The sequence below is a fragment of the Cryptomeria japonica genome, chromosome 3 (assembly GCF_030272615.1).
Source record: "Cryptomeria japonica chromosome 3, Sugi_1.0, whole genome shotgun sequence".
In the NCBI taxonomy this organism is placed as follows: domain Eukaryota; kingdom Viridiplantae; phylum Streptophyta; class Pinopsida; order Cupressales; family Cupressaceae; genus Cryptomeria; species Cryptomeria japonica.
Window position 1 is genome coordinate 652,726,753 of NC_081407.1, and position 13,025 is coordinate 652,739,777.

The 13,025-nt window shown below is 36.7% G+C and overlaps 1 protein-coding gene across 1 annotated transcript; it reads right to left on the reverse strand.

Annotated features, from left to right (window-relative positions):
• Positions 1 to 3,163: 3,163 nt before the first annotated feature.
• LOC131033803 (uncharacterized) lies at positions 3,164 to 4,666 on the reverse strand. The gene has a single exon (XM_057965089.1). The coding sequence runs from the start codon at positions 4,284 to 4,286 to the stop codon at positions 3,294 to 3,296; it is 993 nt and encodes a 330-aa protein (XP_057821072.1). The 5' UTR covers positions 4,287 to 4,666; the 3' UTR covers positions 3,164 to 3,293.
• Between the last annotated feature and the right edge of the window lie 8,359 nt (positions 4,667 to 13,025).

The window sequence follows — 13,025 nt, forward strand, 5'->3', positions numbered from 1 at the left end:
GTATAATGTTTATTTATAATTTCATGAATTCATAGTTAAATTATTAGATAGACAACTAAACAAGACGAGTTAAAACCAAAAACCTTAGCAACGTTCAGTATTTATGGTGCCTTTGGGTCACACTTATGGGTAATGTCATCATGTTGAACTACTGCATTTAATGCTTAATAAAGCTGCAACAACGACATATGTGGCATCGTCTCTCTAAATCGTTGAGGAGAAATAAGGGTCATTTGGAAGTTAAAATCCAAGGGTTGGGTAATCCCCCTTGGATCGAAAATCTAAAAAGATAAATCTTAAATGAATTTACATCTGCTCAGTTAAACTTTAGAAAACCCCCATTAGGGTTTGACTGTGTGTTATGAATTGGAAATTTATTTTATCTTCATGATTTCAACGGATGATAATAGATTAAGGGTGGCCTATTTAATAGGAAATAGAACTTATTTGTTTTAGGCCACAAGTATAAGGCCATCTTGAGCCATTTTTCTATAGAGCTACCATCGTGGGTAGCAACCGTAGAGAAACTATTTGGGACATTGACCCTAGAAAGGGTTGCATACCCACCAAATAGTTTACATTAAACCATAGTTAGAAACCAGAACTACATACTTTACGGCTTGATCCTGTGTCGAAACGGGTATGTAGGTAGTCTAGGGATGGAGTTGTCCCTTGTACTCAGGCGTTTGGGGATGGGGATTAGGATTTGGTTATGGGTGAGTAGTTGGTTCTCAAAGCTCCTTGGTCTTTTAATCAAATGGTGCAAATTATAAAATTGAAAGGTTAAAATTAATTCAATGCATACTCAGAAGAATCTCGTATGGATTCGCTTGACTTCCCGAGGCTTTAGGCCGAATTTCGAGGCAAAACTCAAGCTTGTTTATGTAATTATTTTTATACTCCTAAGGATGGCAACCTCGGTGCACTCCTAGCAGGGGAGTGTAGTCTTTAGAGAGTGGCTTGGGACCCAGATGGTCAAGATGAGTCTAAAGTCTCTGGCCAAAGAATATCCTATTCTTATGAATAGATGCCTACCCCGTTTGGGTAGATGCCTATCTCGGATTGGATAGATGAAACCTCCGTTCTTGTATGGACAGATGCCTAACCCATATGGTTAGATGCCTAGTCCCGTATGGATAGATGCCTAACCCATATGGTTAGATGCCTAGTCCCGTATGGATAGATGCCTAACACATATGGTTAGATGCCCATCCCGGTTGGATGGATGCCTATCTCATTTGGATAGATGTATCTAACTATGCGATTGAATCAAACATAATTAAGAATAAGGAAGAATAAGAAATCAATATATATATATATATATATATATATATATATATATATATATATATATATATATATATATATATATATATATATATATATATATATATATATATATATATCAGTTGAGTTTTTGGATTATGTTAAGTGGGTTATTACATTGTCTAATCCATCCATAAGTGGATTCTATACCTTCTAGGATATATAAAGTAGATGAAGCATCTTAAAAGACCTGAGATAGAAAATTGTCAAACAATACTAGCCCTAGCTTGATCATTACATGGATGCTTAGCTTCAAAAATCATAATAATCATAGCATTTCAAATAGTACTACGCTTAGCTTAATTATTGCATAGATGATTAGTTTTAACTACCATAACATGTACGATGTTTTGGTATACCCTATTTTTAATGCCTAAACCTCATATAAGAATTTTGCACAAGTCAGTGTATTGTAAGTGAGTTGGTGTTAGATGTTTTAAGCATCTAGGACACTCATATGGCTAATCCTAAGTTTAGGTTAATCCCTCTATGGATTTACATACAATTATTTGAGCTAACTATAATGCATTTGAATAATGTCCCCATACTTATGTGATGTTACCATGTTCACGTTGATTATAATAATGGAAAACATAAAAACATAAAGATAAAAATATAAATATAGAAATATATATAGAATATGGAAAAATTCTTAGAAGTCACCTAAGAAACACAAAGTCATGTTATCCATAGACAATAACATAACTACACTCATGTCCAAATATGTTGTGATCCTTTCTACATTCAAAGACAAAGGTTCAAATAAACTACAAGATCTTGGGTACATGGACAAAAATACACACTAATAATACTAAGAAACAATAAGAGGAAATTGAAATATGACCAAATAACTTAAGGTAAATCAAATGAAAGGATAGAAATATTATAACTAAGACTAGAGATTATGAAACCACTATGTAATTAAATTTCACTAAATGATTCTTTGATAGCTAAACAAAAAGAATGGAAGTGATTTCTTGGGAGCTAGTCAAATAGTTAAACCCCTTATTTATATTTCGACATCTAGAGGTAGTCCAACAAAAATTGAATAGGAGTTGAATAATGTTGGTTACAAAATTGTTCACATATTGTATACTAATGGATTAAGATGATTTTTAAATTTTAAGGTGAATTGTTTATTATTACTTTAATACATTTTATTTTATTTTTTGTTATTGATCAATAATTTAATACACTTATTTAAGGAAGTTTTATCTTTACTAAGTTGTTTTCATAGTGTGTACAATTGTGTGATCTTTCATCAAGATATAACTACATAGCAAGCTAATGATACTTGAATTTGGGGGAAACTCCATGTGGTTAAGCATGTTTGAGTTAGAATAATACTAGGATGGGTGGACGATGTCCCTATGCTTCTTAATGCTTCAACCTTGTAAAATCACCTAAATTGAATGAGTTTAAAGGGGATCACTCATGCTCATGAGAGATAAGTTCTTGTAAACATATGTTTTCCTTACAATTTTGAAGACCCAAGATGACACAATTTAAATATTTGTGATACTTATAATGAGCCACCATCATTTTTGTTAAAATTGATATAATTTTTAATTTAACATTTGTTTTGCTTTGATGAATTTCAAATTGAACATAATAAATACTGACAAATAGATATTACAAAAAATTAATATCGCATCTTGTCACATGTTTACATATGACAAGATGCTACAAAAAAATGGCAACTCCCATGGCTCATATTAACAACCAGCATGTTGTAAATTTGACCCCACAACCTTCCCTTTCAACTCACTCGCTCGGTTATATATATGCATATTAATATAACCGATTTTATTTCAATTAAGACCAAAATTATAACATAACATATAAATAAAATTTAGCATTAATATGAGGATAAAAAATACCATCTATGCTCTATAGCAAACCATGACTTTGGTCACAGCTGCTGCAACTTTATCATCCACACTTGACAAATTATCCTGTCCTAAAGCTCAGGATCGGTCTCTTTCCAGGGCGGGCCCCCCAAACCCCAGATGACCGCCCGCATAGAGATCTTGCCAGAACTTTTGACTCTCTGCCTTTCGCTCCTCTACTGTGCGAGCAGGGGATCCCTCCAGAGGGCCACTGAAATGAGGAGTTACAGACAGAGACCACCCACTCTTATAAGACTGAATCTTCTTAATACTTCCATCGTCTTCGTGATCCTCCCCTGCATCAGTCTTCTTCTTCTTGCTAATCTGAGCCGTTCTTTTGGTATAGCGAAAAGCTTTAATGGCGAGGACTGAGGGCAACTTCACAAGCGCCAGGACTAAAAGGTGTGCCAGCACGCAGGGGCAGCAGCACACGGCTGCGCAGTCCGCCGCCGAGGTGGCCGCGCAATTGCACATCTTCTGCGCCGTCGCCATTGCCCAACCTTTCTTTCCCCTGCTCGATTTCCCTTTATTTGTGGTAGATGTCGATATTCTCGGTGTAGGCGTACTGCTTTCCAGATCCTTCAGCTCTTTCAAAACAGCTTCATTTGTCTTGTACAGATCATATTCTATCTCAAACTCGCGGTGCGTGGTGGATTTGTGCCCCAAATCTTGATTGAAACCCTCGGGTTCGGGTGTGGGGTTTGAGTCTTTGCTGAAACCCTCAGGGTCGGGTTTGCTGCCTGAATTTTGATTGAAACCCTCGGGGTAGGGTTTGCGGCCTGAGTCTTTAATGAAACCCTCAGGTTCAGATTTGCTGCCTGAGTCTTGATTGGAACCCTCGGGGTCTGGTTTCCGGCCTGAGTCTTTATTGAAACCCTCGGGGTCAGGGTGGGATTCGAACTGCTGACCTTGGGAGGGTTCTTGGATTGATAAATTACTTTCTTCAGGACTCGCGGCTGTGTTAGCCAGCACTTTAAGCTCCTCTTTAGGCTTCTCTGCATCTTGGACCTCCATGCCGTGCCCTGAAAGACCGTCGCAAGTTACTTCATTTGGACAGATAGTTTCGCTCATATGCAGAAGACCACGGTTCGATTCTTTTCCAGTCTAATTTCCTTAGTGACTTGTACTCGTTTCATGAACACTGCAAGTGATGAGTTATAGAAGGCCGTGTGACGACAACGGTAGCGCGATTTTCTCATAAGAATAAATTTCCCTGGTTTCGAACCGGAGATCTCGACGTGATTGCATCCGATCTCCATAATTAGGCCATTTACAGATAGATCCTTTAGGCTGTTGCGCTTAATCTTTTCACTTGGAATAAAAAATCTTATTTCATTAAGACTAACAGTCATTTCTATTTCTACTAGCCAAAATTAGTTTCTTCAGTAAGGGTTAAATCTTCATCTGAGTTGCAGCATGGTGATTTGCCCTCAATAAACTCCGCCTTTAACAAATTGTAAGTATTTTTTTATGCTCCAGATTTTCTGGCGAAGACTTGTGTTTAGGATAGAGGATTTTATTTTCGCAACGGATTCCCAGCCATTTATTTCTGTAGAGTAAGAAATTGTTGGCATCCTCACATTTACAGTCTGTAGAGATATTATTCTGGATCATTAATTTACAATTACAGTATTATGTCTGTTTATAGTATGGTGTTGCTGGCATTGTAAGTATTTTTTTATGCTCCAGATTTTCTCGTTAACAAATTGTAAGTATTTTTTTATGCTCCAGATTTTCTGGCGAAGACTTGTGTTTAGGATAGAGGATTTTATTTTCGCAACGGATTCCCAGCCATTTATTTCTGTAGAGTAAGAAATTGTTGGCATCCTCCCATTTACAGTCTGTAGAGATATTATTCTGGATCATTAATTTACAATTACAGTATTATGTCTGTTTATAGTATGGTGTTGCTGGCTGATGTTCAACCAATATAACAATATAAGCTACATATTGTCTATACAGTTTTTTGGATGCACATTTGATGGTCTCTATAATTCATCTGTTTAAATGTGTATCTAGAATATTTAATATATGATTAAACCTGTATTTAGAAGATTATATAGATGATGTGGTTTTGTAGATTTAAGTATCTTTTTAAGTAAAATAATTTTATGTAATATTTATAAGTATTTATATTTACAAGTTATTTGATAGCATTTTGAAGTGTTACTATAGTTTTTTATAGTATTTTTAAGTGTTAATATTAGTTTTTTGAATTTCATGATAATTTAAGAAGTTTTTAATGATTATATAAGAAAAAAATGATTTTAAAAATACTACTTGTTAGAACATTGAAGATCATTTTCAAAGAGACTCAAGAGTAATACTATAAGTATTAAAACTATAATAAAAATAAATTAATTTCTTAAAGCACATATTTTTCTAATAATATTATAGAGGATACATTGGGTGACTTCTTAGGTTAGCTCACTTAGACTTGGCTATCATTTTAGGTAGCTTGGATTGTGGTTCAACTTCTAATTTTCTAGTGTGCAGATGAGGATCTATTGCACATCGCTCGAGAGATTATAAGAGGGGCATGCCCTATAAAAAGCTAAACTTAGGTCATTAGGTTAAACTCTCAATTACTCTTGGTAGAAAAAAAGTCACATTAAAAAGGTATTGTTTAAAAAAATAAAAAGCATATACTTAGCTCTTTGATATGTTATACCCAATTGCACATTTGAATTTTTAATGTTTGTTTATTATTACAATTCACTTTACACAATTGAAACTGGAACGTAATGTTTATAATATAAATATTGGATACAAAAAAATTGGCCATGATGTATCGCAAAGGATTAATTAGAGCACTCTTTTATGAAGGCCACCATCTAGTCCAATCCATCTAAGTTGACTATGCTACACCTTTTGAGGTCTTTAGTTGTCTCTATAGAACAAGTGTTGTCCCACTGGAGAGGACAAAAGGATACCATTTAGCTAGGTCCCCACAAATCAAGATCTTGCCAAAGTCCAAAGACAAAGGAACTCTATTTCCCCATCTGGCCACCTCTAAGATATCATTCAAATTTCCCCAGAATTATCGCTTAGTTACTATCGTAGTAATTTATTTTACAACATCCTTAAATTCCCCCAAGTTTAAGAGAGAAGTCACGAACATGGATGAAATGTTTGAATTTACTTGGTGCCTACGTTCAAACTACAAAAAATCCTCACCCAGTGGCAATTGTATAGCAAAAACAATTAAGTTATGAAGGGTCTTAAAGATTCATTGCAAGCATCTCTCTATAACTAAACCTAGAAAGGCCATTTGGCATTGGTTAGAGATACATTGCAAACACTTGATAAATATATGACGATTAAAGCTATCAGATTTCCACAAACCATGCTATAATTCTTATAATGCTTATGGATTCGATTGTGTGCAAGATTTTTATCATCAACGTTTCAAATCACACTCTGTGAGTCATCATTAGGATGAGAGTTCTAAGGAGAATATATGACGAAATAATAGAAACACACAAGCAAAGCAGGGGAGAATAAATGTTATTAATGTTTTATTATTTTGAAATAATCCATCTTTCCCTCAACGCTTAGAATGTTATTCATTGATGTTCACCAACATGATTATGATGTCAATTCAATCATCCTTCTCAACACTTAGGTCATTAGGATTAAAAAAATGTGTATTCTCATTCCTCTGATCTATTAATTGTCAAATTGGCAAGTGTATCCCCATCTATATCGGCTTCAATGTACATGTAGTTTAAGATGAAATCCTCAAAACATAATAGTTGGATTTGAATCATTGAGAGAATTACATTTAACTTCCACCCATGAAGGTGTTTTGTTCTTAATGTATTGGTTGTTAAGGTAGAATACCTTTCAATTTTGACCTTAAATAGTTTTAGATTCAAATATAAGTTTTACTTTAGTTCTTAGGAGATGTTTTGGGGCACTGCATATTATTTCTCCATTTCAGTCATGGATGATACATCCAATGCTTGAGGGGCCTAAGTTGCCTTTTGACACTATCAAAATTTAATTTGAATAATCCTAATTGGGTTGGCTTCCATTTCACCTCAACTCTCTTCTTGAGAGTCTTAACACCCCTAACCCCACTAACAAGAGAAAGTTTAAGCCCTGGCCACCTTTTTGTTATATGGTTGTCCTAGTAAGTGGCTATGAAGTTTTGGTTGCCTTTTGAGTTGACTATGTTGTCCGTGGTTTCAAAAATAAAGGTTTCTACCTTGTCCAAGAAAGAGGGAAGGTAAGTTTTCTTGTTTTGAAAAATTATATTCCTTTCCTTATAGATCTCCCAAAGCAAGATGGACAAACTAAGTATCCATAAAAAATTAAAGATTGCCTACTTAAATAGTGTGGGTCGTGATTTGAACAAACTTAGAATTTCATTTTTGTGTGCATAACCATCTTGAGCATTCTTGAGAAAATTGGCAACCAAGTAGAAGATGCTTTGGAGATTCCTCAAATGATTTGCATAGTGGACACCTAGAATCCCCTGGCCAGAGTAACCTAGCTTCCTGAATCTATTTGTTATAAGAATTATCTTTTGTAATGCGTCCCATGCAGACACCCCATCCTTTGGTAGGCAATACTTATTCCAACACAAATGAGAAGGGATGTTAGTCTTTATATCAATCATTTTTGCAATTGTGTAACCAATTTTTGCTAAATATTACTTGTAGTTGGAATAGTTATGTCTTATTTTGTCATCTTCGTTGATCAACAATATGCATTGAGTTCTTAGAAACTCATGAATCATTATAGCCTCTATTTTTGGAGTACCTTCATCCCCAAAGTCCTACCACCAAGTCGAGATGCTAGAAGAATATCTCTATAAACACAGTCGGCCACCCCATTTAGAGGGAAAATTTATTTGGCCTATGAGAATGGTCCATATTTTTCTATGATTATGTATTTTTTCCAAGATTCCTCCCAAAAGAGATCCTTTTGCCCATTTCTTATTTTTCAAGTAATGTATTTTGTAATTATTTTTCTACAAGATAAAAGAAAATTCCACATACTAGAGCCCTTTAGATGATTTTGAATTGAGAGAATACGTGTGTTGTCTTTATTGTCCAAGTATGTGTTTTGTGGAATCTGATCTCACTTGTGGTTTGGACTGTTATATCTGACGTACAAGCTTAGCTCCCAACATTATATTCTAAGAACCTTGATTCCTCATACCGACATCGTCTTCATCTTTAGGTTTGTGAATTGATTCCCAAGCAATCAATGACGTTTTAATTTCTTCTAAAGTGCTTTACCAAAAAAAAATTGTCTGATTTAGTCTTTGGTTTACCAACAATGGAAGCTTGATACAAGACATAAAATAAATGGGTATGGTTGAAATGACTACTTTCAACATTAGTATCCTTCCAACCCAAGAGAGCCAACATTCCCTCCAAGACAAAATATTTTTATTAAATTTCTTCAAAATTGGGTTCCACAATTTGCATTTGTAAGGCCTACAAGTAGATGTAGGCCCAACTATGTGCATGAAAGAGAGCCTCTTTTGAAATCCAACATTTTAAGTATTTCCTACTACTTGTGGCATATTTTATGAGATTATAATTTTGAGGCATTTACTAGTTTCCCTGAGGCCTTCAAATAAGATTTTAAAATTGCTTTCATAAAATTTGCATCCCTTCTCTTTGAGGATCCAAACAATATTATATCATCAACAAACTAATAGTGAGAAATTGGAGGAATATTCCTTGCTATAGTGATTTCTTCCCATTGTCTTGCAATCATATTTAATGTTCTCCCTAAAGAATCCACCACCAAGATAAATAGAAATAGAGAAATGGGATCACCTTGTTGAAACCCTAGAAGGCCTCAAAGAAATTGTAGGGGCATCCATTTATTATGACTGAATTTCAAGAGTAGAAAACCATACTAAACATCTAGTTGATCCATCTTCTGTTAAAGCCCAGGGCCTCCAAGACTTTGTAAAGGAGGCTCTAATTTACTCGGTCACGAGCCTTTCTTATATCTAACTTTACCATAATCCTACTCTCTCCAACTGTGTGGGTTAAATGTATAGCCTCTTGAGCTATGATTGCACCATCTAGGATTAAGCATTTGTTGACCATTTTTGTGTCAACCTTAGCCATGCAACAACTGATCTGAGATATCATCAATAGCTAAAAAACCCTGTTAAAACCCCAGGCCTAGAACCCTAAACCCTTAAGGCTTTTGCCTTAACCTTTTTCTGCCTTTTTCTTTTCCTTTGTTGACCGGTTGGGGTGGTCATTTCACTTAAAGATTATCAGATGGAGGGTCCCTTATTCATGGCGGGACCAACCCCTTTCACATGCCACTGGCTAGCGCGAGTTCTTTTTTATCATTTGTCACGTAGTTGGGAACTTTCCACTTTTGTTCCCTGTTGCGACTGTTCTATTTTCGCTCGACACGACGATGAGTGATGCAGCTGGGAGGAAAATAAGTTGTTATCGCTTGGTAGGTGTCTGTCGCTCTTTCTCCACAAACTAGAACGATGCTACATTCGGTTATCGTTCCACTTTCGCGCAACACGACGATGAGCGATGTGGCTAACATTATGAAGGGTAAGTTGTTATCGTTGTTTCATAACGATCAGGAACTAGGTCCCACCCTTGGCTACAATGCTACGTTGGTTGTTTGGCTGGTGGGATAAGCTCATTTTCAAGGCAAGAATGGATATGTGAATATGGATATCGCGAGGTCGCAACGGTTATCCCTAATCGTCGCTTGACCCTTGCGATATGGAAATAGTTCGCCAGTGGTGTAAATGTTTCAATGCGGTATCGCAGTGGTTAGAGAATATGTTCTATCTTTGGTTACGATATCACGATATGGTTGATTAGTTGATGGGCCCAACCTTCATGGCGCGATCTTGGCCATCCATCCGCACACAATATGGAGGATCTAGTGACCTAAATTTAAACTAGAAGTGATCGTTGAAATTCAAACAGGTGCCCAAGGGTCGTTACCGACTTAATGGGTCAAAAATCAATTTTTGACCCTGTTGGTGGCCCAAATTAGATCTGATCCCTTCCAACCACTTTTAGACGACCAGAGGACATTCATCGTTACTTCGCCATGACTCTACAAAGGATTTTTCATATGCCACCTATACCCATTTATTGCACAATGAAGACTTTTGGGCTTGATAGGGGACATTCAGACACTATTCATGCAAGGATTGTTGCTCTTTCCCAGTTCTGGGAGATTTTTTAGACAACATGGGTCTCGTGCATCTCCCAGGTCTGAAATTCCAAGTTTTAGGAGTCCTCCCTCATTTCAAGAGCCCGTCCTTGAGAAAGTACATCCTTATGAGGTGCCCATTCAAGAAGCCCAACTAGCTCCTTATATTCTAAGTGAGCCTATAAAGAAGGAAGTTCGTCAATATGCCTTCCCAAGTTTTAGAAGATACCTGTCTTTGCATGATTATAAAACTGCACAAAATTATCTTATCATTCTTGAATAGCCAAAAGTGATGTTTGAAGAAACAAAGATAGATCTTTCACATGTTTTTATGACTGTATAAGAGGAGGTTTCTACCCCTAAGTCTCCCAAGTTCAAAATCCCAAGTTTCAAGGGAACCCCAACTATTGATATGTAGCCCACTACTAGCGAGGACAACATGGAGAAATTAGTTTTGTAGCAGGAAGATACTAAGGATGAGCAGTTGTAGCAGCAACCCATTAGAAAAGAAGAAATATGCAATGAAGAGGACTTGGTCATCTCTTTTGATCATCTTCCTTTCTTCATTGAGCCTGAGTATAAACACCTTTCCTCGCCCAGATCAATGGTGGTTTTGGGATGGCAGGGTGATGTTGGTGATCACAAGGTGCACAAGCCCGTGTTGGAGGTAGAAGAGAATCATGGAGGTTGCGATGCCATGGAGGATCCCAGGTCTGCTCCTATTTCAAATTTAACAAATCTTCAAGGGAATTGTAGTAATGCTAAGATCAGTTCCATTTTGTTGAAGAGTGAAGAGGAGTTGGAGGAGGACTCTTTTTGGAATGAATTGGAGGGCTTTTGTTTAAATTTGGACACCAAGTTGACACCTTCCAATGTTTTGCCTCTTGAACGCCATGAGGAGGAAAATTTTGCACCCTTAGTGGAGGCAACCAATCATATGCACCACAGACATATCTCAGAGGTGTTTGTTTTGTTCCCATATCAACATCAATGGGTGGAAATTCCTAATCAACAAAATATTGTGGAGGTAGTGCATAGGAAGGAGGCTAGTAGTAGGGGTTTAAGCCTTATTCCTTCAAGGGGATTCCCTATTAGGCATTTGTCTTAGACCTACAATTCACCCCTAGTCATGCTTATCTCTAAGCATGAACTTGAGCATCAAGGATGACAAGTTTTGTTCACCCATCCATCTCAGTAGAGCAACGTTTAGACATGGGTGAGCTTCTTTGTTCTTAATCTTTGGGAGGCATCCCAATAGTTTGTTGGATGCCTGTCATTTTTCTTATCTTGGCTCATCAGCCTCAAGCATGAGGAGCATCAATGGCTAGTCAGGAAAGGTAGTTATTTTGACAAGCCAGTCAATGGATTTGTTTAACTCATTCGGTGAGAAGCAATGTACATAGTTAGTTTAGGTTCTTTTCTTTCCAAGAAGTGCATGAGCACAGGCTATCCTTCTCTGGGATGGCAAAATTTTGATTTTCTATAGGTTGCAGGACAAAGGTTTATTATCATGTTTTAGTCTTGACTCTATGCCCAATGGATTTCCCAACCTACTCATCATTGTGCCAAGCAGGTTTACCATCCCCTTCGAGTTGAAAGTACATCTATTTGGTTGTGATACCACGATATGGTTGATTAGTTGATGGGCCTAGGCTTCATGGAGTGATCTCGGTTGTGCATCCGTGCATGATATGGAGGATCTAGTGGCCTGAATTTAAACTGGAAGTGATCGTTTAAATTCAAACAGGTGCTTAAGGGTGGTTGCCGACTTAATGGGTCGAAAATCAGTTTTCGACCCCGTCAGTGGCCCAAATCAGATCTGATCCCTTCCAACCACTTTTAGGTGGCTAGAGGACATTCACCATTACTCCACCATGACTCTATAGAGGATTTTTAGATGCCACCTATGCCCATTTATTGCAGAATGAAGACTTTTGGGCCTAGCAGGGGACATTCAAACGTTATTCGTGCAAGGATTCTCCCTTTTTTCAGGGATTGTTGCTCTTTCCCAGTTCTTAGAGATTTTTTCAAACACACAACCATTAGGTCAATCTTTCTGATCCAACCCTCCTTATTTTTGTAACCTAACCCTAACTGGTTAGGGTTTATGAACCTAGTGTTCTATCTGAGTTATGCTTGATCTATAAAGGCAAATTGTGTAGCTCTTTCTAAGGGTTCTTCTCCCTTTTCTCTTACAAAATTTTTATGATTTTGTAACTGTAATTGCCTTGCCTTTATGTTTATAAATTATTTGTTCTTACCTTATTTCTATTGTCGAATACATTGTGTTTTATTCACCTCTTATTCTATAATCTTTCTTTCTTTTGTCTCTGGATTTCATTATGTGTTAATTTGCATGTATGTGTTGTTTGTGGGTATCTTTCAATCCCTCTCAACATCTAGCTAGGTTCTAACCTCCTTGCTTTCTTTGGAGATATTTGTTAAGATAGAGATTTGTGTATACCTTTGGGTTGTTTATTGATGTCTTGTGCATTCATAGGCAGGGGTGGAAACATATTTCAATCTAGGTGCATCACCTCTTTTCCCTTTCAGCATTCCTTCTCCCATTTTCCCCTCAAATCGTTAGAATAGCTTTTATAAGTGTTGGGTTGGTCCAAAACTGCATCTTGATTAATAAGG

Coding starts and splice junctions, on each gene's coding strand:
- LOC131033803 (XM_057965089.1), bottom strand. CDS start 4,286: ATGAGCGAAACTATCTGTCCAAATGAAGTAACTTGCGACGGTCTTTCA.